The following is a 27,444-nucleotide window of genomic DNA, read 5'->3' as shown; positions in this document are numbered from 1 at the left end:
AGAAAAGGATTCCTGTTCCTCTCCCTACGCCTTTCTCCTCTTTGATCCAATGGGCCTAGAGGCTGCAGGACCCTGGGGCAAAATACTTGTTGTTCAATTTACATTTTATTTTACTCTTACCTGCTTTATATCATCACCGTTTCTTAATTTTACTTCCTAGGATCTCTCCCTTTTTTGCCTTGGGAATCCGCATTCTCTGCTCCCTCTGCTTCACAACATATAGCCATCCATCTGCTACCCATTTTTAATCCCCAGGTGCCTACAGATTCGATCAGTTGGCTTCCATTTTTGTAGCCCAGATTTCTGAGCCCTTTGTCTTCCATCTCCCATCTGTTACATGGTTTTGCCCCAACACTCCTCCATTCTAGCTCATCCATATTCCAGATCCCTTTCACTGCCCCTTACTGACTTGCCCCAACCCCAAAAATCCTTGCCCCTGTCAAAATAAGCACATATACATGACTGCTCTTCACCAAAGGAAGAATGGATTTGCCTGCATCAAAAACAAGTTACAGTTGCTCCCATTCGCCCACGGTATCAACTGGGAGGCTGAAAGCAACATTTCAGTAACCGGAAAATGTTAATGCCTCTACAAGTTAGAAACAGATACAGTAAGGCATACTTCACATTTTGAATAACAAAGAACAAAATACCACACAGAAGATGCTTGTGCCCAGATGTATACATAAATGTTTTATTTCTGATGTTAATGTGGATCTGCATTGTATGTGAAATACTTTTCAATGAAATACACTATGCAGTAAAACAACAAACACAACACAACTTCATAAAGATTCATTAAAGCCAAAACTTTAAAACCATAAGAATTAACATGCATGTTTGGCTGCTGCAGGTATACTCTACTTATAAATCTTTTTAAAAGATCAATGCTCCTAAGACAGAAAAAGGCATTTTTATAAATAAGAGAGATGCCTAACATGTCAAAGGTTTTAAACCTTTTCTTCTGCTAAAGCAACACTAAAGCATTTAACTGGAAGATTCAACCAATACCAAATCCTGCTGGTACTATGTACCAGAGATCTCTGTTAAATGCTGGTAATGGTGGCTTTGGTACCACTTCTTAATTAGAGAATAATTTACATACCTCCTGCTAAGCAGCAGGGGGATCCAGAGCTGCAGCCAAAGTTCGCTTGAGTCTCTCCACCCCAATACTACTGTTACTTTTCACATCTCCTCTGCCAAGAGCCACTCCAGAAAATCAGGGGACCCTCCAGAACAGGTGCTGATGTACCACTGGGAAGTGCGGCCAAGAGACAGAAGCTAAGGTTCACACACAAAGGAGGATCTTTGGATCCTGGCATACTGGCTGCAACCCACTCAGCTGGTTAGGTGCAGGTTAAGTGCCCATATGCACCCAGTAGGAGATGCCACTCACTCACACGACCACATAACCCTGCCACTATGCATCAGAAGTGACTTGCTTTGTGGCTTGTGACTGAGTTTAATCTTTTGTTTAAAATATGGCAAACATACTATTAGATAAGTAATCTCCTAGGACTGTCGCCTTACTGTGCCTGCCCTGTTCACTTAACTCCTTCATGCTTCAGATCGGAAGTCTTCATAAGAAGCTCCCTTAAAGAGTGAACATACCAAAACCAACAATGCCATAAAAAGTTCCAAACTGGTTTCTCACATTTTAATATTGAGGAATAATTCTCTTCTTCAGAGTTGTCCTAAAAAAAAAACTCAAAACAGTTTTAAAACTGGATAAAACTTTGTGTGCCTGTTGAAGGCAACTAGGTGAACATCCTATATATAAATACTTCTTTAGAATAATAAATAAATAAGTATGGTATGGGGCCTGGAGCTGGGTTTTTTTTTTAATGTAGTCTCTGTTTTACAAACCACACAAAACAAGGGAATTCATTCTGAGAGCTCGTGGTGGTATCAAGTTTCTTGCTAGTAATTGTGTTACTCCCACACCAAACAGCTGATATCAGCGGTAACTTGAGAACATGCCATCATTCTATTTGTCATTTACATACAGTGCATATGATGCTCGCTCATTCCTTCTCTCATAGCAGCAAGCAGATTCTGCTGCTATCTATAGCAGCACACCCGGGAGTGGAGAGGAAGAGTGTCAGATTTATAAATAGCTAACATCTACAGTATACAATTCTATTTACCTGTCAGTATTTAGGTTGACAGCACACCATTATGTTCTGCAAGCAATTAACTAAAAATAGCTACAACACAAAGCAAAACCAAGACATTCCTTCAAACAGGATAAAATAAGTGCAAATGTCTAAGGCAGGTAAACTGAAGCAACTGTTGTAACCCATGACAGTGTGAAGCACAGATAAAAGACTCAGTTTTTTTAAAGTTTAGGAGCTGCCATGTTGAGACTTCCAAGGGCAGATATTAATGTGTTAGAACTAGTTCCCATTCTCATTGCCCCTCCTGTACCGTGCACATGGCTCTTCCTACACTGGGAAATACAGATAATTGCCAACAGCAAGTGTAGTGACTGCTGGAGCACTTCTTCCAGCTACCATATTCACAGGCCTATCTGCAGCTATATCTGTCTACAGTAGTTCACACCATCAGCTCCCAAGACAAAAGTAGGCAGATGTGGCACTCATGTACAAGGAGATGATGTGAACCCACCCACAGTTTCTCTCAGGTGCATAAATAAATGTGGTGTCAACCCCTGAATAGGATTGTAAGAATTCACACAGCAGGTCACCAAGTTCTGTACTCACATAAATATAACCCTCTGTAACCAAGTTATTGGAATACTTGTAGTATAACTCAGCTGAATTCAAAACTACTATGTAGACCAACATGATTTAAAAGGGGGACAGTGCAATTCTGAAGTAGATTACATGCAAGCTTATATACTTCACAGCATGTAATAATGCTGCTATTCTATGCGCCAAGGTTAAAATTGTCCTCATTTCTGCTACGGTCACTTTATCAGGAAAACATCAGGAGCTTCTAGACAACCTGCATACATCTGTATATATATTTATATACATCTACACATTAAGGCTGCAATCCTACATAGCATTCATACCAATACCAACATATTTGAGCTGCTGAGGTTTACAGAGCTTCAAGCACCATGTACTGGCAGCAGATCCTCCACCACTATCTTTTACGTTCTCCCTTTTCCTATCTACACTGTGCAGACTATACAAAAAACAACCTAAGTTTACAAAAGAGGAAGTCTCCCTTGTGTATGAGGAGGTGGGAGATGTTTATCCCTAGGTCTGTGTTTTTCCATGACCTCAAAACAGCATGCTTTCCTTTACTCATGCAATGATCAGGCACAGTAGGACAAAATAAGCTGCAAGCATGTTAAAGGCATCCTTCCCCAACTACAGAAAACTCAGATTCAAATCAGTACCAGGGAGAATTATGAAGCATTTGTGAGAACTGGAAGTTAGGGCACTTGCTGGAGATCAGGACAGCTGTGGTACCTCATCTTCAAAACTTGTTACATTCTGCCATGCCTAGCATCCTATAATCCTCCCACAACACAGCCCGTTGTAGTATTTTATATGGTGCTGGACCTTAATCTCCTCTGCCTCTCTTTTCTGGGGGTACATTGGACAATCACTATCAGTTTGCTCCTCATTTCCTCACTTCACTATATCTGGTTGCAAGATTCTCTCAGTACTGGCAATATACTCAGTCTGAGTTCAGCACAGCCTGGTAAGAATGACTTCTTTTTTCCACAAGCAGCTCACATAATTCTTTCCTTCTGAGGATTCACACAACTTTCTATTGTGGACCTACACTAGGAATTATCTCACTTAATTTCTGCACAACTCTTCCAGTTGCTATCACATCAAGGCAGAGTCTGAGGTTCTCACAGCTTAGACTTGGGAAGAAGGAAGGAGTTCAGCCAGCAGATCTGGCACCCAGAGGAGATGGACGGACTGACTGCTCAGGACTCAAAGATCATCGTTTCTATCCTACAAATACTGAGCTGTGAATAGGGGAAATAAGGGACAAAAGAAACTGTCACAGACCAAAGTACTTGAGTAAGGAAGCAAGAGATACAGGCCTGCTCAAAGAACTGGAATGGGTAAGCGTGATGAGACTGTATATAAAAACAGAGATTAAAAACAAATGGAGGGGGAGAGTCAAGGAGTCTCTGAGCAGCAGGTGCTAAAATCCCTCTGCCTGCTGTAAATGTACTACTGCTTTTGCAACACAGCAGGGATGTATGCATGCTTTGTGAGATTGCAGCCTTAAGTTTTAAAATGAAAATAAATTAAATACAACCCCCCTTCCAATTTACAAAAGCTTTCCTGCTCCTACATGCTGTACAATACATTCAACAATGGGTCTCAGTTGCAGATTTATGAATACTGATGCATTACCCTAATAAAATTCAATTTTTCCCTTTGCCACTCTTATTAGTACCATTTTCAAATAAATATATTTAACACTGTAGTTAAGTCTGTGCAGCATACTCTAGAACTAGTAGTGCAACCTTCTATTCTTCCTTTAAGTCTCCTTTTTTGTGTTTCTTTATAAAATTGCTACATAAGTAAATGAGCATTTAAGCAAAAGCATTTCCAAAAAGTTGTTTAGGTTATTTTACCCAAAGTATTTGTAAACCTATTCTACATAAAACATTCCTTAACAGAAGAGTAAAAGCATATACTAAAGAATAATTAAAAATTAGCTTTAAAAGAAAAGTTATTTCTTTCACAATTTCCTTTAGATTGTTTTAAAAAGACCGTTTAAAATTCACTTTTTAAAAAGGTGTACATGTGACAGTTGTCATTTGCTAAAAAGAGACTTGTTCTCCCAAATAAGGCATCCATGTACCTACAAAAACATCAAAATGTACATTGCTGAAAAAAAATCAGCATATAGTCCATAGGAAAAAGAAAAGGCGGATTGGTACATTCGTAACAATCACAAAATCAGAGCCCTTGAAGTGCTGCCAGAAGCTGTGTAGGTATTCAGGTATCTTCTTGCTTGTTCAGTCATGATAAGCTGATCTTCTGTCTTTCCATAAACAACAGTTTCCCATTCACAATTTGCCTGCAACACACAATCCAGTTAATAATTAGTGTAACCAAGAATAATGCAGCCATTCTTGAATACACTTGGTGACAAGCTGCTGTTTTTAACCTCAGCCCAACAATTCAGACCCCTGCAATATGGGGACAATAATGTAGGCTATTATAAATATTACCAAGAATTTATGCAAAAAACGAGAGATAAAAACACAAGAGAAGCAATGCTGGATCAGGCAAATGGCTCATCCAGTCTAATGCTCTATGTCACACAATGACCAAAATCCAGGTGCTATCAGGAGGTCCATTAGCAGGACTTCAGAAGCCTCTCCCCATTGTTGCCCCCAAACACCTAGAATACACAGCATCACTGACCCAGACCCAGTGTTCTATGGTATTCCATCTATGATGGCCCCCCAGTCCTTTCAGGTGTATTTATTTCTAGAGATGTGTCTTTTTCATAATCTAACTTTCTCCCCCAAACCAAAGGGAAGGGGTGGATGGGAATTGGATACAGGCCCATTTGTTGGAATTCTCCACATGTGGGCATTGTTTTCCTCTATATCCCCCTGTCCTCCTTTTACAAAGCCTCTCCTCCTTTCCTGCTTCTGTCTCTCCTTCCCACTAGACAATCTACCCTGTCTTCAGCTTTCCCCTTCTCCTTTCCTTCCCGTAGCAACCTCTTCCAATCAAAAGTTGGGCCCAGTTATGCACTGTCCATAGACATCAGGGGACATGACAGGAGAGGAAATAGAGGTTTTTCCAGAGTTGTCTTTCAAGTTACAAAAACCATACAAGATCTTTCCACTCATTTTTACTATCCAGATCATAGTAAAATGCTTAGGAGAAGCAGGGGATGGTTGCTATTTAAAAAAATGTATATTCAAGGAATATCTGACAGTCAAACTAAACAGAATAGAATACTAAGCAACCTGAATGCATACCTGAAGCATCTTTTCTGTTTTGACATTTTTTGAAGTGCAAGTATTTAGCTTTTTTTTCATTGCTACATTCATCTTTGCTGAGCTGGAATCCTGTTTCTCTGGAGTCAGGTTCCCTCTGTTGTCATGTATTTCCAACAATGGAATCATGAGGAGTGATGTAGTATAGATATTTTCTGACTATATGGAAAAGATAAACATGTAATAAGATAATCCGTGGAATAGTGGTTTAAGGACAGCTGATTTGTACCTAGCAAGTTTGCAACAACTACAGAAGAATCTAATTAACATCCTTTTTAAACCTTTGAATTAAGCGCATTTAGGTAATATGATTCCAGTGGGGAAGAAATCATTTTAACACCAAGAACTTAAAATGAGTAATGCATCTGCCTGAAAGCTCTAGAACACGCACATACAGTTTGTATGAAAAAAGCACAAGCATTTGTCCTACAACACCACATTATTACAAGAGTACAGCCCCAGCTTTGTTATCCAGCTCCTGTGGGAAATTAATAAAATGTGCTGGATACTCAAGTGCAGGCTCATTTTCTACCTAGAAGAAGCTACAGCAATCAAATCCCACAGTGACAGCTATTGGTACTCCTCCCCTTCCCCCCCAGCCAGGGAGCCATCCTATGCAGCAGGCAGACAGGCAAAGCCAGCTCTCTGGGAGTCCTCCAGTATTGCTGGCTTACAACTATTCAAGGCAAGCTGAGGGAGAAGGCATCCAAGGATGATGTGAACTGGCAACACCAGCCTTCAGAAGCCCTGACACAGCCAGAGGCATAGAGCTGGAGAGTGGCTGGAGAGGCAAGAGTGGAATGCATCCACTTGATGTTGGATGACACCCTCTGGGTGATGCTGACTGACTGAGAGATCTGGATAATTAAGCGCTGCGTAACAGAACTTTTACTCTTGTGGTTTTAGGTGCTACACAGTGCCTCCAATCAAGCTATCATTTCTAATTTCCTAATATATTTGCAACTTGTACATCATGCTGCTCACACTCACCTGCACATCTAAAATATTGTCCTCTGTAAAAAATTGGGCACCAAGCTCTTCTTTTTCCCAAGGATCCAAGTCTAATGACTTCCTGACTTTCTTTGCACAAGTGTTCTGTGGCAAACATTTTAAAGACAAAGAAAGAATTAAAATTGTTTCCATTGTTCTTGTCACTCCAAACATGTCACGTAGGAAAATTTACCTCTTGTTTGGAACCCTTACAGATAGATTCTTCCTCTTCTTTAAAGAATATATCTGTTCCAGTTTCCTCCTTTAAAACTTCTCTAATATCTTCTTCCAAGTAAGCAAGTGGCTGTGACTAAATAAAAATGGCAGAAGATATACATTCAAAATGATAATTTTATGTCTCTATTCTAATTTTTTTCTTTCTATAACAGGAATGAGTATCATCTCTATAAAGTATTTAACACAGCTTTACAAACACATGTGGCAACTCAAATTTTTAACACCACATAGAATGCTAAGGATTTATAAAAATTCTTCCTCCATTCAGCAGTCAAAGCTTCTGAGGAATAATAATTTTCTGTCCAGTTTATGCCACTTTAAAGCATATTTAATTTTAGTTCCAGGCAGTACAATGTGGGAGAAATGTGACACTAAAAATAAATGTCTGTACAAGACTTTATAATTGCATATTATATAAGCGTATCTGAATTTTTGATTTCTGTACATGTATATACACACACGATTGTTATCCAGCACCTAAACTCAGTTTAAAACTAGGAAGATGAAACAGATATAACTAGTTCGAAGCAAACATCATAGACCACACTTACATCTTAATAGCATTTCTTCTATTGCTATATTTTTACCACTGAATTAACTCTGAGCATACTGAAAGGGAAATACAGACCAAAATGCTACATACCACAATTTTCAGAGGACCATATTTTTTTTCCTGAGCAGCTAAAGCATTCTTAAATGGAGTTGGAGTCCTTGGTGTTGTACCCAGAAGAGATCTTCTAATAGTAGGCGTCCTAAAACTATCCAAGAGCCAAAAGATGTTTGCATCTTATGTTACCTCATTAAAAACCAATTATCTGGGGAACAGGTTTTGGGAGAATGAACCTATTTTGCCCTTTTGCAGGTATAGCAGGTCATTTTTAAATATATATATCTAATTAACATCATATATGTTTTCTTTTTTAAAAAACCCAAACCCAGTCATTCCACATCAAATATTTAATATCAACCTACCCTGCATTTTCTTTTTGATCTTTTGGCGTCACTTCTTTATTATGAAAGGGAGTTGTAATAAGAACTTTCTGTCCACAGACTGGAGTTGATGTGAACGCAGGATTTTCAAGATTAAACTGCTCATTTCCAGAACAGGTGTTAAAGAACTGCACAGAAGACAAGAACATGAATTGCTCAGCGCAAATCAAACAATACTTTCCTCTTATCCATTTCGGAATATACAGCCTTAATTTTTCTTTCCCCCTGTATTTATATATATATTAATGCCATGAGTCAACTCAAAATCTTTGGGTGGGGCACAGATACTTTAGGTAGGAAAGACTACCTAAATGAAATGAGAAAAACACCAGGCATAATAATTTCTTAATGAGACAGTAGCTTGCAAAACTATTCACCCCCTTGGTGTTTGTCCTGTTTTGTGGCATTACAACTTGGAACTAAGTTGGGTTGGAAGAGGAGCACCCTTTGTTTCTCACAACATGCCTAGTACTTTGAAGGTACAAAATCATTTTTATTGTGATACAAAAAAGTATTTGAGACATGACAAACAGAAATCATTACTGTGCGTCAGTATTTGCCCCCCTTGCTATGACACCCCTAAATAAGATCCGGTCCAGCCACTTAACTTCAAAAGTCATATAATTAGTTAATTAGGGTCCACAGTATGCAATCCAAGTGGCACATGATCTACCACAAGTTCTGAAAGGCCCACACAAATAGATCTGTTCAGAAATAGACTAAGGAGCACTCCAAACAGCGCAGAAGCGAATTTATGGAGAAATATAGGTCAGGGATGGGTTATGAATGAATATCCAAAGCTTTGAAAATTCCACAGAGCACCATTCAATCCAGTATAACGAAATGGAAAGAATATGGCATCACTTCAAAGGCCAGGCAAGGAGGGCATTAACCAGAGAAGGACAGCACTGAAGGAAGACCACTTTAAGCTCTATACTCCACAGAGAGGTGCTTTATGGGTGGCCAAAAATAAGCCATTGCTTAAAGAAAAGAATAAGAAGACACGTTTTGCATTTGCTCAACTACCTATGGCAGACTTTCCAAACACATGGAAGGAGGTTCTCTGGACAGAACAAAAACTGAACTTTTTGGCCAGCATGGGAAATGCCAACCCAATACTTTCCATCATCATGAGAACACCATTCCCACAGTGAAGCACGGCAGTGGCAGCATCATGCTGTGGGGATATTTTTCAACAGGGACAGGACAACTGATCAGGATTGAAGGAAAGATGGATGACATTAAATACAGGGAAATTCTGCCTGATATGTGAGACTGGGATGAAAGTGCACACTCCAGCAAGACAATGACCCTAAACATATGGCTAAAGCTACACCAGAATGATTTAAAGGGAAGAATGTTAATGTCCTGAAATGGACTAGTCAAAGCCCAGACCTCAATTGAATTGAGAATCTGTGGTACGACTTGAAGACTTCTGTATACCAACGTTACTCATCTAACATGAAAGAGTTGGAGCTGTTTTGCCTTGAAGAATGGGTGAAAATTCCAGTAGCTAGATGTGCTAAATTGGCAGAGGCATACCCCAAGAGACTTATAGCTGCAATTGCAGCAAAAGGTGGCTTCACAAAGTATTGATTTTGAAGGACAAATACTTACACACAGTCATGATTTGTGCTTTTCTTGTCTTGAGTACTGTTTGTGTTACAATAAAAAAATGTTTTGCATCTTCAAAGTGGTAGGTAGGCATGCTGTGATAATCAAATGATATCATCTCACCCACCCTCCAAAATTTCCAGGCTATAATGCGACAAAACAGGACAAACACCAGAGGGGGTAAATACTTTTTGCAAAACACTGTAGTGGAATCAATCTTAACTGAACATATTCAATAGACAGCACAAAGGTTATCTATCCAGCTAAAACAACCAAATGTATTATTATGTTAATAAAAGTGGGGAACTCACAAGGGCTAGCAGGGATCACTTCATTTGCACTATTTCTTCTTTCCGTGTTCCTGGCAACCACCGTATCATCTGCTTTCCTCTTTTCTTCCCACCCACTAACCTTCCCTACCCACCCCAGCCTTCAGCTTTATGTATTATTAGTTGAATTAATTTATATCCCACATTCCTCCCCAGTGGAGATCTAAAGTAGCTTACGACCCAGTGAGATAGGTAAGGCTGAGAATGTATGACTGGTCCCTAAATCCTGTACCACACTGGCTTCCATGTGGTGGCTGCTTTCAAAAAGTAGTTAATCACCAGGAGATTGCCACTTGCATACAAGTAATTCATGTAGTACTGAGTCCTCAGTGGCTGCTGCCTGATATGGCCCCGATGAGTCCTCTTTCCAGGTCAGGAGGTATGAGGAGCAGAAATTGTTGTGAAGCAAAACAGTCCTGGAAAGGACTTCTGCCTTCACCCACAGGTGCTAGTTCTACCATAAGGGGGGAGGGGTTAACCCCCAATGTATTTTTTTCCAGATTCTTCTACAAACCTTGAGTTTTACTTAGGTTTGTGGAAAAATATGCCTTGACTGTTCAATCCCAATCTCTGACCATTGCTGAGAATTAGATACACTGATTGATTCGTGCTTACCTGGGAAGGGGAAAATGGTAGTGTTTTCACTGGTGTTTGTTTTAGTGCTATACTGGGAGCACTGCTACATGAGCCATCATTTGGTTCACTGACCGGTGACTGTCCAGTTCTAGATTTCTTCTTCTTCCGCAAAATGGTTGGGGGAGTGCTGAACTTGGTTGCACTTACGGATGCTGACCCTGTTGCCTCTTCATCACTTGTTTTCTTGCCATCAAGTACAACACTGACATTGAACTGGCACTCCATGGCTCCATCGCTGTGTTGAATCTGCATCTGTTTTACTGGTGCTTGCTTGACAGGAGAAGGAGCCGCATCAGAAAGGTCAAAGCTGGTGACATCACTCCATGCTACAGGATCCTACAATATCCAAGTCACATAGAGAAAAAAAAATGATTTTAACTAGAAAGAATGGGCAGGCTGAAATCAGTTTTTAGCAGAGTCACTAGATTCAGGTAGGTAGTTGTGTTGGTCTGAAGCAACAGAACAAAGTTTGAGTTCAATGGCAAGATATATTCAAGATATAAGCTTTCACATGCAAGCACACTTCTTCATTTCATTGGTCTTAAAGGTGCTACTAGACTCAAACTTTGTTCTGCAGCTATGTCACTGTACATCTTCTTTTTAGCAAGAAGTGACAAATTTAACTTCTTTCCCAATACACATATTTTACAATAACTAGATGCAAGTTCAGTAGCACCGTAGGGACAAAGAAGATTTTTGGAGTATAAGCTTTCAAGAGTAAAACCTCTCTTTGTTTAGGATTGCACTATCAAATAACATATTTTCAGAAATATTGTTGTAAAATGTTAGTTAATTCCCAACTACAAAGAGCTAGCTGTATATGAGAGCAAATACTATACTTGACACTAATGCCAATATAGGTGTGTGTGTAAAGTGCTGTGAAGTCACAGCTGACTTATGGTGACCTCCTAGGGATTTCAAGGCACAAGACAAGCAGAAGTGGTTTGCCATTGCTTGCCTGTATGTCGCAACATTGGACTTCTTTGCTAGTCTCCCATCCAAGTACTAGAGCCAACCCTGCTTAGCTTCCAAGATCAGGCTAGCCTGAGCTATCTATGTCAGGGGACTAACAGATGTACCAGTACATTAATTGTAAATTTCCCATGTTGCATACTCTGAAGTAAAATAAGAGTGTTAATTAAGCAATGGAAACAAGATTCTTGAGACTTACAGATTCAATGAGTTCTAGTGTCTCTGCAAATTCAGGAATGGTTTGTAGAGAAGATAAAACTGCATTAGCCTCCACAGCCAGATATTTGGTCGGAGAGTTCTGCTGAGCTCCTGAAGTTTGGGTTTCCTCTATAGCATAAAAGTCATTTGCTTGTTCCCCAAGGCTATTCAGGGTATTTGACATATCTTCCATGATGAAGCTTCCAGACCAGCTAGAAAAATTTCCAGCTTGCTAAGAATACATAAAAGGTATTGCTGTTTTAATGAAATTAAACGTGAAAAATAACTCATAAGGATTACAAGGATTAAAAGGATGTAGACAAAAACATCAATAAATAAAGGAGGCATTCTGCTTCCTGTGACTGGTTAGATAACTACTCTGGTCAACAACTGTTTTGTTTTCCCTCTGTGCTATAAAACTGGGATTCTATAAACTCCCTTAATCGGATATAAGCCGGAATGGAGATCTCTCTTATATCCCAATCAGAAGGTGGGAGGATGTTGCAAAGAAGGAACTCAGGATGCAGAAATATGGTGTGCATAGATTAGCTTGATTAGAACAGAGGGGAAATGGAGAGGGACAGAAAATTAGCATCTGTAGTGAGAAGCATTACAAAATCCAGAGTGGATTTAACCTGGAGGGCTTTTTTTGCTGCCCAAGTCTGAAGGAGTTCTTTCATCAAGCCTCGGAACAGAACAAGGATGACCAGGCAACATCTTCACTGCTTGGCATTCACAATCTACTGCTGAACAGCTGCCATCTCTCCCACACACCATCAGACAACACATTGACCACCATTCACTACCAACTCAATGCAAAAGGAAAAGGACTCCATTTGGATCATCCAATGGCCTCAATGCCGCTAGATCTCTTTAAAGAATGTTTTTGCTCCCCAGCCCAAACAGATGTAATAAATCAACATCATATTTCACAACACAATCTCATCCAATCTGATAATAAACACCCTCAAAAACATCCAATCTGATAATAAACACCCTCAAAAACAATCCAGACATCATGATTAAAGATGATTAAAGAAGCTGACAAAAAAGGAGCAGTTATCATGGACAAATCAGGCTGCTTTTAGGAAGCCAAAAGACAACTCTTTAATATCACTTTCTACAAATGACTATCCACAGACCACTCAGGAAGACCAAAAAATTATAAAAGAATTACCAACACACATACAGGGACAAATCTATATAGGTGCACTACGAAGACCTCAACAGAGATTTTCTATCTCCTGCTCAAGATACAAAAGTCTGGCAACCCAGGACATCCTGCTGTCTCATGCAGAAGTACCATCACTGCAGGGGTATCTGGTTACATGGAACTCTGTTCCCAAGCTCTATGCCCTCAATGTCCCAGTTATGTACAAGACACCACAGACATCCTGAGAAGAATACAACCTGTTAATCTCCTAGGAAACATTATTTTGGCTAGGGTGGATGCTGAGTTTCAGTACTTCAAGGTCCCCCCACAAGGATGGACTACAAGCTACTTGGAACCCTGTCTCTGACAACATGATGCCAGTTTGCCTCACCCCCACTATTTCAGATGTGGTAAGGATCTATTCCTCCACAACAATGGCACAGCCATGGGCACCTGACTGGCACCACATGTCAACGTTCTTATGCCTGACTGGAGCAGCACTTCCTTAGTACACATCCACTAACACCACTCTTGTACCTGAGATTTACTGATGACATTTTCATCATTTGGACACATGGGGGGGGGGGGGACACTGGAGAAATTCCAGCAAGCCTTCAGCAACTTCCACCCCACAGTCAACCTGATCTTAACCAATCCACAATCTGCATAAAAGCCACCTTATACTGGAAACCTATTGAATCGCCAAACATAACTACATACCTCCAGTTAGCATCCTAAACACACCAAGGTGTTGTCTTCAGCTGAGCTCTGTGCTACAGCTACTTCTGCTCTGATCCCCCAGACAGAGATTTCCACCTACAGGATCTACATAGTGCTTTCACTGATTAGAACAGGCAGGAAGTCATCCCCTAGACTTCCCATCTGTTCTAATCAATGAAAGCACTATGTGCACTGAACCTTCTTTGCAACACCGTCCTCACCCTCTAAGATAGAAAGGTGAAAAGACCTCAGTGGCAACAAGTATCTGATGAAGGGAACGTTGTCAAAAATGCATGACCCCAAAATCCTGTTGGTTTCTAAAGTGAATCTGGACTAAAATCCAGCTGTTCTAATGTAGATCAACAAAGCTATCCTCTCAAATTATCATCAAGACAAGACAGATTCCCTAGACGAAAACACATATTATTCACTATTCTAGCTAGTGAAAAGAAAGCACTGCACTTCTTTTGAGTGTACAGCTCTTTGAAATCATCCCCTAATCCCCTGAATCTTTCATTTGTCCTCCCCAATTTGGCTTTCATAAAAAGGAAAGCTGTGAAAAGCAACAAATACATACTTTCTTCTGAGTGTTAAGCAATTATTGGAAGTACTACATTATGTTACTAAAGTCTGTATCAACTAATTTCTCCTTTGTCCCACTTGCCAGGTATGAAAAAGAATCTCTCATCAATACACGTCAATGTCCATGCATAGATGAGAATAGGAAAGCAGGACAGATATTAAAAAATTAGAAATATGAAGCCATTCATACACAATATGTACTCTAGATGGGCACTACTGCTAGCCACCACTGCAGCATAAAAAAACACATTTACTCAAGCAGCTCTTACAGATGAAACTCTCTTCCTTCTGATTTCATTTTCAGCTGACATAAGTAGCAGCTCAAGTTCTTTTATTTTCTTCTCTTTGTCAGGATCATCATCAAAGGGCTGGTGTATGCATATTTTTTAAAAAGACAAAAAAGGTGTATTTTAAAAATAACAATGGAGCTCTAATTTAGACCACGGCTATTTAAACCATTTCAGATTGAGGCTACAAATCCTAATAAATTCACTAAGTAGCTATTATGCATTGAATCCTACAAACCATAAATGAGTAGTGCTCACAACTAATGATTTTTCCAATTTCTTGCTTCCTCCAGTAGCCCTGTAACTTCTAAAAAGCTGATGCTAAGAACTGTGGGAACCTTGTGTGTTAAAATGCCACAAGGCAAAGGGAACTATAAGGAAGACATGAAACTGGGTGATCAAACTCACCTCCCTTATCCATAAGCAGAAGCTCTACCAGAAGAGGACAGATAAATTTGTCCAGTTTTCTCTTCTCACTGCAATGCCCATATCCTATAGTATTTTGTCCAGTAGGATTCCATGATCACTTCACATCAGTTTTTAAGGAGATTTCTGAGAATAGTCTCACCTTTGTAGCTATCCTCTGGCAACTTGAAACAAATCTGCTTTGAACCTTCCACTCTTTCTTAGGGATGTGAGAATGCAGCTGAAGGATTTTCTTAACATCTGGGACTGTTTCCACCACTGCAGCCACTTCTGATGGCTAGTGAGTGGCAGTTACTGGGGCTGTCATACCAGCTACCAAGAATGGATGAAAAATGTAGACTTGTGGGTCCTCATGTGTGAGCCCCCCACATTCTCACTTTCCCTTCTGCTCTATCATAAGAGGAATTCCAGTGGCCCTCCCTATACTCCCACTTACTGTCCCTTCCAGATTATTTTCTTCTGATCCCTCCCCAACTGTCCAGCTTACATTCTTTTCTGCTGGCTCAGTCCATCTACTTACAGTCCTAGCCATTGTGGTTTCTCCTTATCTTCCCACTCCCCTCCTCTTATCATCAGCTATCATTTACAATTGCTCTAACAACGCCAGATGTCATCCTATATATATATATAGGACATGAAAAGCAGCTCCTGAAGGGGGCAGCAAAGGGAAAGTTAGTTAATGGGAGTCAGCACTCCATAATTCCTTGTCTGCCTCCAGAACGTTTCTTAGGTCTCTATTCTGCTTCTTCTCAGAAGTTCCACAGAGCAGAATTCTCTCAGCTAGCAATACAGAGAGATCTTTAGCTTTGTCTCTCACCTTTCTATCAAACATGTTAGTTCTTCAATACTCCTTATGGTTTTGCACGGTCACTGGTGAGCATTCATTCTGCTAACATCAACACCATTGGAGCATACACAGATGACACTTTTACTGTTTGGGGTAGGGGTTTAGCCCCACTTTTTAAAACTTTTCCAATTTTTCTGCAAATCTGAGGATTTCTCCCAGTTTCTAAAAAAGCCACCCTTATTTGCTTGTGAACTCACGGTGTATATGGCTTTTAGCTGTACCATGTGACCAAGTTTGGAATGAATAACTTATGAGAAATGATGATAAATTGTTTGGGGCATGATGGTGCCATGCCCCACTCCCAGATATCTCCTGCATAACACTGTTATCAATTTCAGTAACACTGGTACAGATATTCCCAGTGGATTGTAACCTGTAGGAGTGCCATGGATAAAATACTTTTAGATAAAACATTTAAATCAGCATTTCTCAACCCGGAGGTTGCGACCCCTCGAGGGGTCATCTGGCCTTTCCCGGGGGGGGGGGGTCACCATGGCGGCAGCATAGTGCTGGCCTCCCCCGTGCCACAGAATTCACCGAGGTGGCATGGAGGAGGCCAGCGGCACAGGAGTGGCGGTGGCAGGCAGAGCAGCAGGAGCTGCGGCGACATGGCGCTGGATTCCTCCATGCTGCCTCGGAGCTCACCGAGGCAGCGCGGAGGAAGCCAACACCGCCACCATATCTCCATGACCATTACAGCAGGAACAGTGGCGAAATGTGTGCCTACGCGCTACCGCATGCACGCACACATGCGTGCACACTGCCACTCCCGCCCCTGCTGGAAGGGTCATGGAGCTACAGCGGTTGAGAACCACTGATTTAAATTGTAATACATTTTGCAGTTAACCAGCTGCAATGAATATTCTACTGATTTTTTTTTTAGTTTTTTTAAGTCAGTAAAATAGACAGGAAGTTACCTGAATAAAGCTGGAAGACGTTGGAACATGGTCTACACAGTTTCCTTCTATTGACATATACTGGTACCCTGGAATCTAACAAATCATAATTTAACATCTCTTAACATCTGAGACTGTTTCCACCACTGTAGTCTCCCTTGGTGGTGACTGAGTGGCAGCTTTATTTTGATAATTTTCTTATGCATTTTTAAATTGTAGCACACTACATTTTCATACACTTATTTTTAAAACTTATCTTCTGATCCATAACTTGAACATCCAGGCCATTAAATTAAGAAACCATAAATATATCCCAAATACCAAATTTCTAAAAAAAATGGTACGCCATGAAGATACAACAAAGTTTTATTTTTAAGTGTCAAATAAATGTCAGTTGTAAAGTTCTGAAAACATTTGGACTCTTTAGGCCAGAAACCTACAATATACCATCTAAATCTGTTGGTCTGTATTGTGTATTTTAAGAAATGCATATATTCCTCCTATCATTGCTACTTTCAGAAATTCATATTCATAGCAGCATTTAATTTAAGAACCTGATTTTTAAGCAGGCTCCTAACAAAATATTTTTCCTGCTGTAGTTTTCTTGCAATACAAATAATAAATCCAGCTTTCACCCATTTTGATTAACTGTTCTTATATAAACTTAATAATCTTTGGAGAACTTACATGTGCCTGAACTGGTATATAAAATTGATTCTGGGTATGAAGATGATCATTAGAAGAGCAAGTTTTGTGAGGCAGTTTTGATGAAGGTCGTTCTGTCTTGATTCCATCTTGTAAATATCCTTCTTGTTCAACTTTTCTTCTCATAGTAGAGTTCCAATGATTTTTTATTGAATTGTCAGTCCTAAAGAAATTACAGGACAAGACTGATCCAAAATTAAGACTGTCATAGTGATTGCAACAGTAGAAAGTTGATTATATTCCCCTGTGGGGAAACTCGGGTATAGATGCAAATATAAATACGTTATTTAATCTTACTCAATTACCTGGAAGTATGGTACACTGATAACGTTAGGACTTCTCAGTAAAGATGAAAAGGATGCAAGTTTTAATGAAATTGGGACCTTAAAGTGCTTAAACTTCACTGGAATATGTTCAAAATCTAAAACTTACATTGTTTATATATTGCCTAAACCTGGGAACTGAACTTTGCAACTTAATCATTGTAGAAACAACAGGAGTGGGATACATCCATTTTTATAAAGATAGCAAGTACATTTCAATACTTGCCCAATTTTTCTTTACAATGTTCCAACTATCATCATTTGACATAAACGGGAATTTGTGATCTAGGATGGTTCACAATTTAAGCAGCATGCCCTGCAGCCCATGGGAACTGCCCAGCAACCGCTGACAAAACCAGACTGCTTTTATCCTATTGGTACAATATTCCCCACTCAGGGCTAAATGAGCCTCTTGCTCAATATTCTGCACACACACCCCTTCCCTTTAGGTCTGCTGTGGAAGCCTCTAACAGTAACTGACATCTCTCTCTTTGTCTGTTTGCGTCGCATTGAGGGGCAGCTATTGCTGCCACTCTTCTGAGAGCAATGCAGGCATGTCTGTCGGCAAGCACATGCATATCCTTTTAAAAGGATATGCATGTGGTGTGAGAACTTTCCCCTTGAACCTATCACCAACCCTAGGGTTGGAAATATTCCTTGCAATTTGGAAGTGGGGCCTCAAAAGGGTACAATGCCTCAGAGTCTACCCTCCAAAGCAGCCATTTTCACCTAGGGAGCTGATATTTATAGTCTGGAGATGAGTAGCAATGGCAGAGACAAGTGAAGCCTGCAGGCTAAGATAGGGGCCAAGTGACACAGGGTGTCTCGCCTATGCAATGGCCTCCCCACCAGCTCTTAACAGGAACAGTTTTCTAGAGCCCATTGTAATTTTTTGCACAATGGGCTTTATGATAGTTTCAAAATATACCAACCAGGAAGGGCAGGCTATAAAAATTAATTTGTTGTTATTATCATTAAATAAATAGTATGAGGATTTTAGTTAATTAAGTATCAGCTTAATTAAGTATCAGCTTTCTATCACAAATAAGGGGGAAGTTTCTTACAGAAACCTGCACAGGTTAATTTATTATCTTCCTTTTTTGCTAACTGAGCTGTTTAAAAGACTCTTGTGAAAGTCCCCTCAGTTTCAAAAGTAGATTGTTATGTGGCAAGGTGACTACTATTTTTCAAACATGTTAATCCCCCACCTTCCTTACATTCCAAGAGCTAGTTTCATTTTCTTTGGATTAACAAAAATGCCTATTAAATATCTGGCATTAACAATTACTTTAAAACTTCAAACAACTATTTCCATTTCCAGTTGGGTAATATAAATTGACTTTTGGATCATGTAATTTCCTAACACTAGTAAATGGAACAAGCAAATATCAGCAAGTAGTTCACAATCATAATAGGCAGGATGACCTCCTTAACCAATAAATACATTCATTAATCAAGAAAACAGTTAACAAAATAACACTAGAACTTTCTGTTTCTGCTTAAGGCTATCTGCAAATGTTTCACTGTATAAGAATAATAAAAACACAGCTATAATATCCATAACATGGTTCGTTATATACATTGACATACAAACCACTTAGATTTTACTGTTCCTGCACACAGCCCCACTTCAGTTTCTGAATCATATCACACAACTTCAACAAAGTGCTAACTGAATAAAATCTCTAATCTAGATATAAAAATAACCCCAAATGAAAGGTGAATTATAGACCAGGAACACTGATGAAAGATATAGGGATTAATTTGAAACGTACACAGCTTGTAACCTCTGAATTGACAAATCCTGAAAAATCCAATGGAAAGCCATCATATTTCTTAGCTATTTATTGTAATTTCACCCTAAGATGACATGACTAGAGTGAGTTTGGGGGAAGACTCATGATGAATCATCGAAAACATCTTACAGAATTCATATGAAAGTCATGAGATAGAGGTGAAGGCAGTAAAATGTAACTTTTACTCGACTTCCATTGTGTCCGCATGCTCACATAACAGCACAATTGTTTAGGATAGTTCGATTACTCACTGCCCTGGAGGAAGGGCACCAAAATAACAGTCAATCAGAAGTCAGCCACTTCATCAGCGAGCTACTTTACGAACAAAATCTCAACACTCCACCATGACGTTCCTCCAACATTGATTCCAGAAAGTGAGCTAGAGCAGCGGTCCCCAACCTGCGGGCCGCGGCCCAGTGACGGGCCGGGAAGGTCTTAGCGCCGGGCCACGGCTCCCTCTCCCTGCCCCCCCCCGCAGTAAAAAACTTCCCGGGCCGCAAGCTTGCGGCCCAGGAAGTTTCTTACTGCGGGAGGGAGGAGGAGAGGGAATCAGGGCCACGCCCACGCATTGCATGCGCGTGGTAGGGCCGCACATTGCGCGTGCGCGGTCGGGCCGCGCACGTGCATATGTTCATGCGCAGGCCGGGTGCACATGTGCAATGCACGGCCTGGGCGCACATGCATGGCGTGCGCGGGCGGGCAGTTGCCCTGCCGGTCCCCAGCCTCAAAAAGGTTGGGGACCACTGAGCTAGATGACCCTTGGCTGCCTCTGGAGGGAACACTGAATGACTTCAGATGATTCACACTGACTGAAGTTGACAGGATGCTAGCTTCATCACAGCCAACCACATGCCCATTAAACCTTTGCCCATCATGACTATTGAAAACAACTCATGAAAGGCTAGGGGCCCTCCTCTGGAAGATAATCAACCTCTCCCTCTTAATGGGAGAATTCCCAGAGGGGCTGAAAGAAACAGTGGTATGTTTGTTACTGAAAAAAAAATTGCTGGATCCACAGTTTCTGGGTTTGGGTGGGATGTGGGAGGATGGGTAGTTTAATCAGCTAGTGTAGTTTAATTAGGTTAATAAGATCTGCTCTATCAAAATGAGGCCTATGGAAGAGAGAAAGGATGCTAAGATGGGGATCCAGCCCGGGACCATGATTCCAGTATTTCTAGGCCAAGGCAAGCATAGCAGTGGAAGGAGATTCAATTATAGGGGGGCAGCGACGTATGCAGGTCCAGGAAGGCCTCGGCTGTGGAACTCCCACGGCCATTGGCCTGGTCGATACAGTCACTGCCGTTCAAATCTCCGTCCCATCCCCAGGTTTGTGGAGGAGAGGGCTAGGGTGGAATTGGTGTTGATCTTATGCAACACCAGGTCAATCAACAACAAATCCTCTACCTCTCAGGACTATTTTGCAAGGCATGAGGCTGACCTGGCTTGCGTGACTGAAACCTGGGTGCGTGAAGGCGAGACAGTCGCCTTGAAAGATCTTGTGCCACCTGGGTTTTGGTCTTACATCAACCCCGGCTCCATGGGAGGGGAGGGGGGTGGCAATCTTGGTCAGAGAGTCTTTCTCCTTCAGGTCTCTCCCTGCACCATCGATCTCGGGGATTGAGTGTGTCGGCCTAGAGTGGGAGTCGGTCGAGAACGTAGCAATCTGATTGGTGTACCGATCATCCACTTCCCCTCCGGATTCCCTGCCAGATCTACTGGAGGCGTTGGCTATCTGGACATTGCAGTACCCAAGACTTCAATGTCCACGCGGACATGGCCTGGACTTGGTGTCAGCCATGGAGACACTGGGGTTCTCGCAATTTTTTGCTGGTCACACTCATCAGGCTGGTCACACCCTCAATCTGATCTTTGGTGCAGGAGTAGTAATATATCTGGTGGCGAATAACATAGTCCCATGGTCAGACCACCATGCCCCGAAGGCTCGACTTAAGATACCACCCCCTCCCCGTTTGGGTGACGGACGTATTTTGGTCCGCCCACGGAGACTTATGTTTTCTGAGAGATTCCTGAACACCCTGCGGGACCCGATGCCTGCCAGCAATTTGTTGTCAGCCTTGGTTGAGGACTGGCAGTCCCGCATAATGGCCGCTATCAACGAGATTACTCCTAGGTGCCCTCTCCACCTTCACCTCAAACAGGCTCCATGGTTTTCCCAGGACCTTCAGGAGAGGAAGAAGGAAGTGAGACAGTTTGAGCGAGTGTGGAGGAAGACTCGCAATGAAGCGGCAAGGACAACTCATTGCACGTTTATGAAGGTGTATGAGAACGAGGTAAAAGCGGCGAAACAAGATTTCTACGCTGCGGAAATCGTGTCTGCAAGCTCTTGCCTGGCACAATTGTTTAGAGTGATTAGATCTTTTACCGACCTCGAAGAAGGGCGCCAAAAGATAAAGGAAATGGATTTGAGCTGTGAGGCATTATCGAGCTATTTTGCGGATAAGGCTCTGTCACTCCGCCACGACTTACCTGCCACTATTGATACGTGGGCCTTCCCTTGCCTCTGACCCAGAAATTGCAGTTGGTACAAAATGTGGCTGCTAGGGTCCTCATGAGATCATGCTGTAGGGCCCATGTCCAGCCTATGCTTAGGCAGCTGCACTGGTTGCCAGTTAGCTTGTAGATCAGGTTCAAGGTTTTGGTTCTTACCTTCAATGTCATTTGCAGCCTGGGCCCTGCATATCTGAGGGACAACTTGTCTCCTTATGCCCTCCACAGGCTCTTCACTCTGTGGGTATGAATCTGCTGGCTATCCCCAGTCCCCGTGAGGCACGCCTGGCCTCGACTAGAGCCAGGACTTTTTCGGTCCTAGCCCCAACTTGGTGGAATGAGTTCCAGAAAGAACCAAGGGCCCTGATAGAGCTGTCAACGTTTTGCAGGGCCTGTAAGAAGATTTTCCACCGGACATTTGGTTGAGGCCGGGCCAGGAAGATCGGCCCCTCCCTGCAGGGGCATTGGCCTTGGTCAGCTGGGCATGGGCGCCTCTCCCAAGGATGATGGCAGATCAGTGGGGACTAGTGTGGCCCGGTGTCATTGACTGTGGAAGGGGTGGGGGGAGGTAAATAGATTAGCTTTGTCTGCCATGAAGATTGCTGTTTGATGTTTTATGGGGCTTTATTGTTTTTATTGTAAACCACCATGAGCTGGCTGTGTTGGGAGTGGCAGTTAATAAATACAAGCATAAATAAATAAAACGGAGCACTTCTTCCGGGCTTTTGGCTGAGGTCGACTGAACCACCATCTTCTGCTGGGCCCCCGGAAACCCCCTCCCCATGAACGGAACCCAACTCTACTAACCTATAGGACTGTAGTCAAAAGTTAATATTATTAGAATTTAGTGTTGAAATTGCTATATGAAAATGTTGTTGGAATTGTTGCAAGATTACTGCTGCTATTGCTATATTTACTTGATGTTGCTGTATTGCACTGTACTTATTCCCATGATCTATGTTAACTTCACTTAGCCACAAGGGAGAGCAGTATAATTAATCAATTGGAAATGAAATGATTAGAAAGCCAGTGAGGCATAGTGGTTATTGGGTCCCATAAGGATCTGAGAGACACAGGTTTCAGGCCTTTCTCTGCCAAGGACTTTGATCCAGTTATACACACTCAGCTAAACCTACCTCACAGAGTTGTTGTGAGGATAAAATGAAGGTGACAAGAACAATGTAAACTGTTTTGATCTTCACTTGGAGAAAGTCAGGTTATAAACCTAAATAAAAAATAAACACCGTGGTCCTGGACCAGAAGTAATGTCAGGCTAAATATCATGCAACTGACACCAGGAGAGTTTGTGTCTGGAGGTCACATGCCAGACACTTGAAAAAGCAGAGAACTCAGATGTTTGCATGCTGGCTGCTGAAGCCAAGAGACAACAGGGCGGCTGATCTACTGAACACCTCTCTGTCTATTTCAAGCCACCAGGATGTGGCTAGGTGATGCAACAATATTTGCATGTCATAACAGCAAGAATCTGAAAATATATAAGCAGTAAATATTTAAAATGCAGAATCACTACTACACCATTTTATGACGTTAAGAGTATTTGGTTATAAGCTTCACAAATCTAGAAATAATTTGCTATTTGCATGCACAGTACAGAGTGGTAAATTCAAAAATACCTTCCAGGAAGTAGTTTTGCTATTTCAGCCCACCGGTTTCCCAAACGTTTGTGAGCTTCATAGATGATTCTATCCTCCTCTTCAGTCCATGAAGATTTTTTAACCTCAGGATTAAGATGGTTATGCCATCTTTCTCGACACTGCTTCCCTATTCTTCCCTTTAAGTGCTTTGCAATCAAAGACCATCGCTTTGGACCATATTTCTGAACAAGTTCAATAACCTAGAATGTAAAGTGATCAGAGGCAGTGCTCAAGTTGTCCTGTCAGAAAAAGCAGGGACAGTCGTACCAAAGAAGCAGAGCTTCACAGTCACATTATAGTTGGCTCAAAGCATTACTAAATATACAATAATATCAACACAAGGATCTATAACGTGAATGTTGCTAAGTTTATACATTTATATAAACATCCTAAGTTTGATACACCTATAAGGTAAAATAGGATGATGTAATCTTGGGTGACCCTACTATACTTAAAAAAAAAATATTCTAGAACTATGAAAATTATTTACCCTCTGATCCTCTTCCTTAGTCCAAGGACCTTTAATAAGTTCTGGGTTTAGGACTTTCTGCCATCGATGCTGGCACTGAAAATCAGAACGATTCTGCAAAAGAATGGGAGGAAAATGTTTGCTGTGAATCTTTGCTAAATGAAAACTGTTGGTGGAGAACTGAAGTTTGAGCACATAAATTTATTTAAAAGATCTTACATGTTTGTGGCTTAGGCCACTCATACTACAGCTCACATTCAAACCAAAAATGGAAAACTGGGGCTCAACCATGCCACAAAACAGGAGGGAGAAATGGAGAAAGGGGATAAGGCTATTTCATATATGTTTCTCATTTAATTTTCACTTACTTGTAGATGACTAGCAATGAATGTCCAATCACTTGTCCCATGCTGTTCCACTAATTTTTTCAGCTTTTCATCCTTTTAGGGCACAATTCAGAACAAAAAACAACTCTGTAATAGCCATATGATGACAGATCCACATAGAAGGAAAATCCACAAACAGTTAAGGCTCACCTCATCACGCGTCCATTTTACTCTATTACAAATCTTTTTTATGCCTTTCTGCTGTGGTACTTCATAGTCATGATCTACATAGTGAAGGTCATCATCATCTTCCTCACTGCAAAGTGCAAGCTATTATTAAGTTAACATTGACATTGAAAATACACATCCATAAAAACTCATTGGATATGAAGATACAACCATATTTGTCACAGAAAAACTGCCAGTTTTTAAAATTACTGTATTACTTTCACCCATCACAATCTAGCTAAACTAATCAGCAAGAAGCAATAAAACTGGATCAAAATGTGGGGTTGTGAAATATCAAAGAATGCATCTCAATGTAACACAAAGTAATAACAGTTACTCTGTTCAAAAATAAGGCTCACTTCCTACTGTATTTTTTTAAGGTTGTTAATGAAACACCCCACACACAAAGAGACAAACCAAGCCTCTTCACTTGCAACATTTCTTTTTCTCCAGCGATATGTTCAAGAAAAACAGAATGATGGAATACAATCTTCCAGTTGCACCATTCTTTTTGTCACAGTTTATTAAAGAAATTAAATAAGCAAATTAATTTGTCTGCATCTGATGAAGTGTGTATACTCATGAAAGCTTATACCCGGAGTAAAACGTTGTCTTAAAACTGTGTTATAGTGCTTCAGACCAACACTGCTATTCACCTTAATCTAGAGAGCAAACTTTGCCTGAGAGGCATGCGCCACCTGCTGGATTATTAAATATTTTGTATGTTTCTATCACAATTATTGTTGTATTTCTTTCTTTTAAGGAGCTCAAGCCAATATACATGGGGCTGTCAGAGTTACGTCACAGAAAATTCTCACCTGTTACTCCAATACCTATGACTCTTTTACATCATCCATTTATGTTTTACATCATGCATTAGTAAAATAGTCAAATCTACAAAAATCTTTGATTCAACAACACCATATTAACTAACCAAACATTCTAAGGGGTCAAAGTGATCCATCCTTTATACGAATGTTATTTTTTCCTCTTCGCAAGTAGTTACATAATAACACTTACAAAATCTAGATTAGCTACTGGAGAAGCTTGGGTATTTTTTTCCAATCAAAATAGGGGGAGGAGGGGTTCATCAAAGGGCAAAACTACAATAATCTAAATACTTTTTAGAAAGAGCAGCTTGCAGACATTGATGAAATGTTTAAAGTTTATAACAGCACATTTTTAAAGGCTTTCTAATGAATATATTATAAAAACAGTTTGGACACTTGACAGGGTATATGAAGTATAAGGTAATACATCTTTAGATAGCTAGAGTAAAGAGTTATAATACTTGTCAGAGAACTGGTTTGTGTGTACTGTGGTATCCGTTTACATTAAGTAAATCCTAATACTTAGAATGAGGCCTTTGAAATTATATTACATGTAGCTTCATTGCAAGTCATGATGCTAACAAGTAATATAAATATAAGTTATAATAATGTAGAATGCGTAAGAATAAAGCACTAATGTAATACACAGAATTATGCCAGTTATTGTTATATCTGAATAATACACATTAGCCATCTCTGTTTTCTAAGCCCATTACATTAGACATAAATTCCTTGTTAATGGACTAAATACAAAGTGCAAGAATTCTATCAGGCGCAAGGTCTCTACCCTCACCTACCCTCCCAAAACAAAGCACTGCACATCTTAAGATACTAGCTTGGTATTTCCTTTCAAGTCTTCCAGTAACTGAGAGCCAACGCGAGGCTCTGTTGCCAACTCCCCATATAGGTCATCTCCCCAATCGTTATTTCCACCATGTCCACCAAAGCAAGAAAACGCAGACCTAATGCAAACTTCGCACCAGCTCTCTTGTCTGTGTCTACACGTCCAGAGGGAAAAGCGGCAGAGCAGGGAAAGAACAGATTGAGAGTCCAGGGGCACCTTTATGACCAACCAGGTTTCATTCGAGGTCTTCAAGGTGCCTCTGGAGTCCAAACTTGTTCTGCTACTTCAGACCAACACGGCGACCCGCCTGAATCGATCTTCACGGGAAGAAGCGATCACGGGAAGCGCTACCGTGACAAGAGAGCTGGGATCCCCAAGGGGAAGCGGCGCCGGGGGAGGGGGGGAGGAGCGACCAGAGCGCCGCCACAAAACCCGGGAAGGGCCCGAGGGCCCGGGCAGCGAGGCCAAGGGAGGGCCCCTGAGGAGAGAGGCGCCGCGCCGAAGACGAGCGGGGTGTCGTGCGCGCTGGGCCGAGCTCCCCTCGCGGAGGCTGGCGGGAGCCCCGAGATGCCTGGAAGGATCCGGGCGGCCGCTCACCTGCGTGGCCTCTTCGCCATCCTCGGCGCACCATAAGGCGGAGGCAGGGGCGCGGGGAGATCGCCTGCCGAGCGGCCCAAGGCTCTCGGATCGCGTGTGGCGCTTTAGCCGCGGCCCCGCCTGGCCCCCCGACCGGGGGACATGGCACGAACCGGGCCCCTGCTGCGAGGGGAAGGATCGGGGAGGGCTCGGCGTCTGCGGCGTCCTCCCGCGGGCCCTGCCGCGCTGTCACTTCTCGGCTGCCCGTGAGCGCCACCACACTCGCCGCCTTCTTCGTCCCTGCCGCCGAATCTCGCGCCCAGCCTCTCTCCAGAGCCGCCGTTT

At 41.5% G+C, this 27,444-nt stretch overlaps 1 protein-coding gene across 1 annotated transcript; it reads right to left on the bottom strand.

The window, feature by feature from the left end:
* Positions 1-659: 659 nt before the first annotated feature.
* MYBL1 (MYB proto-oncogene like 1) lies at positions 660-27,444 on the bottom strand. The gene is made up of 16 exons (XM_077352270.1): positions 27,121-27,444; positions 24,832-24,937; positions 24,664-24,735; positions 24,317-24,409; positions 23,806-24,026; positions 17,527-17,707; positions 16,861-16,935; positions 14,653-14,751; positions 11,930-12,160; positions 10,738-11,094; positions 8,162-8,307; positions 7,833-7,947; positions 7,146-7,262; positions 6,953-7,057; positions 5,945-6,121; positions 660-5,025 (listed from the first exon to the last, which is right to left on the bottom strand). The coding sequence occupies exons 1-16, from the start codon at positions 27,138-27,140 to the stop codon at positions 4,897-4,899; spliced, it is 2,244 nt and encodes a 747-aa protein (XP_077208385.1). The 5' UTR covers positions 27,141-27,444; the 3' UTR covers positions 660-4,896.

Source organism: Paroedura picta, chromosome 9, assembly GCF_049243985.1.
Source record: "Paroedura picta isolate Pp20150507F chromosome 9, Ppicta_v3.0, whole genome shotgun sequence".
Taxonomy (NCBI): Eukaryota; Metazoa; Chordata; class Lepidosauria; order Squamata; family Gekkonidae; genus Paroedura; species Paroedura picta.
Note: the sequence above shows the minus strand (reverse complement) of the source record. Positions and strands in the feature narration are given on the sequence as shown.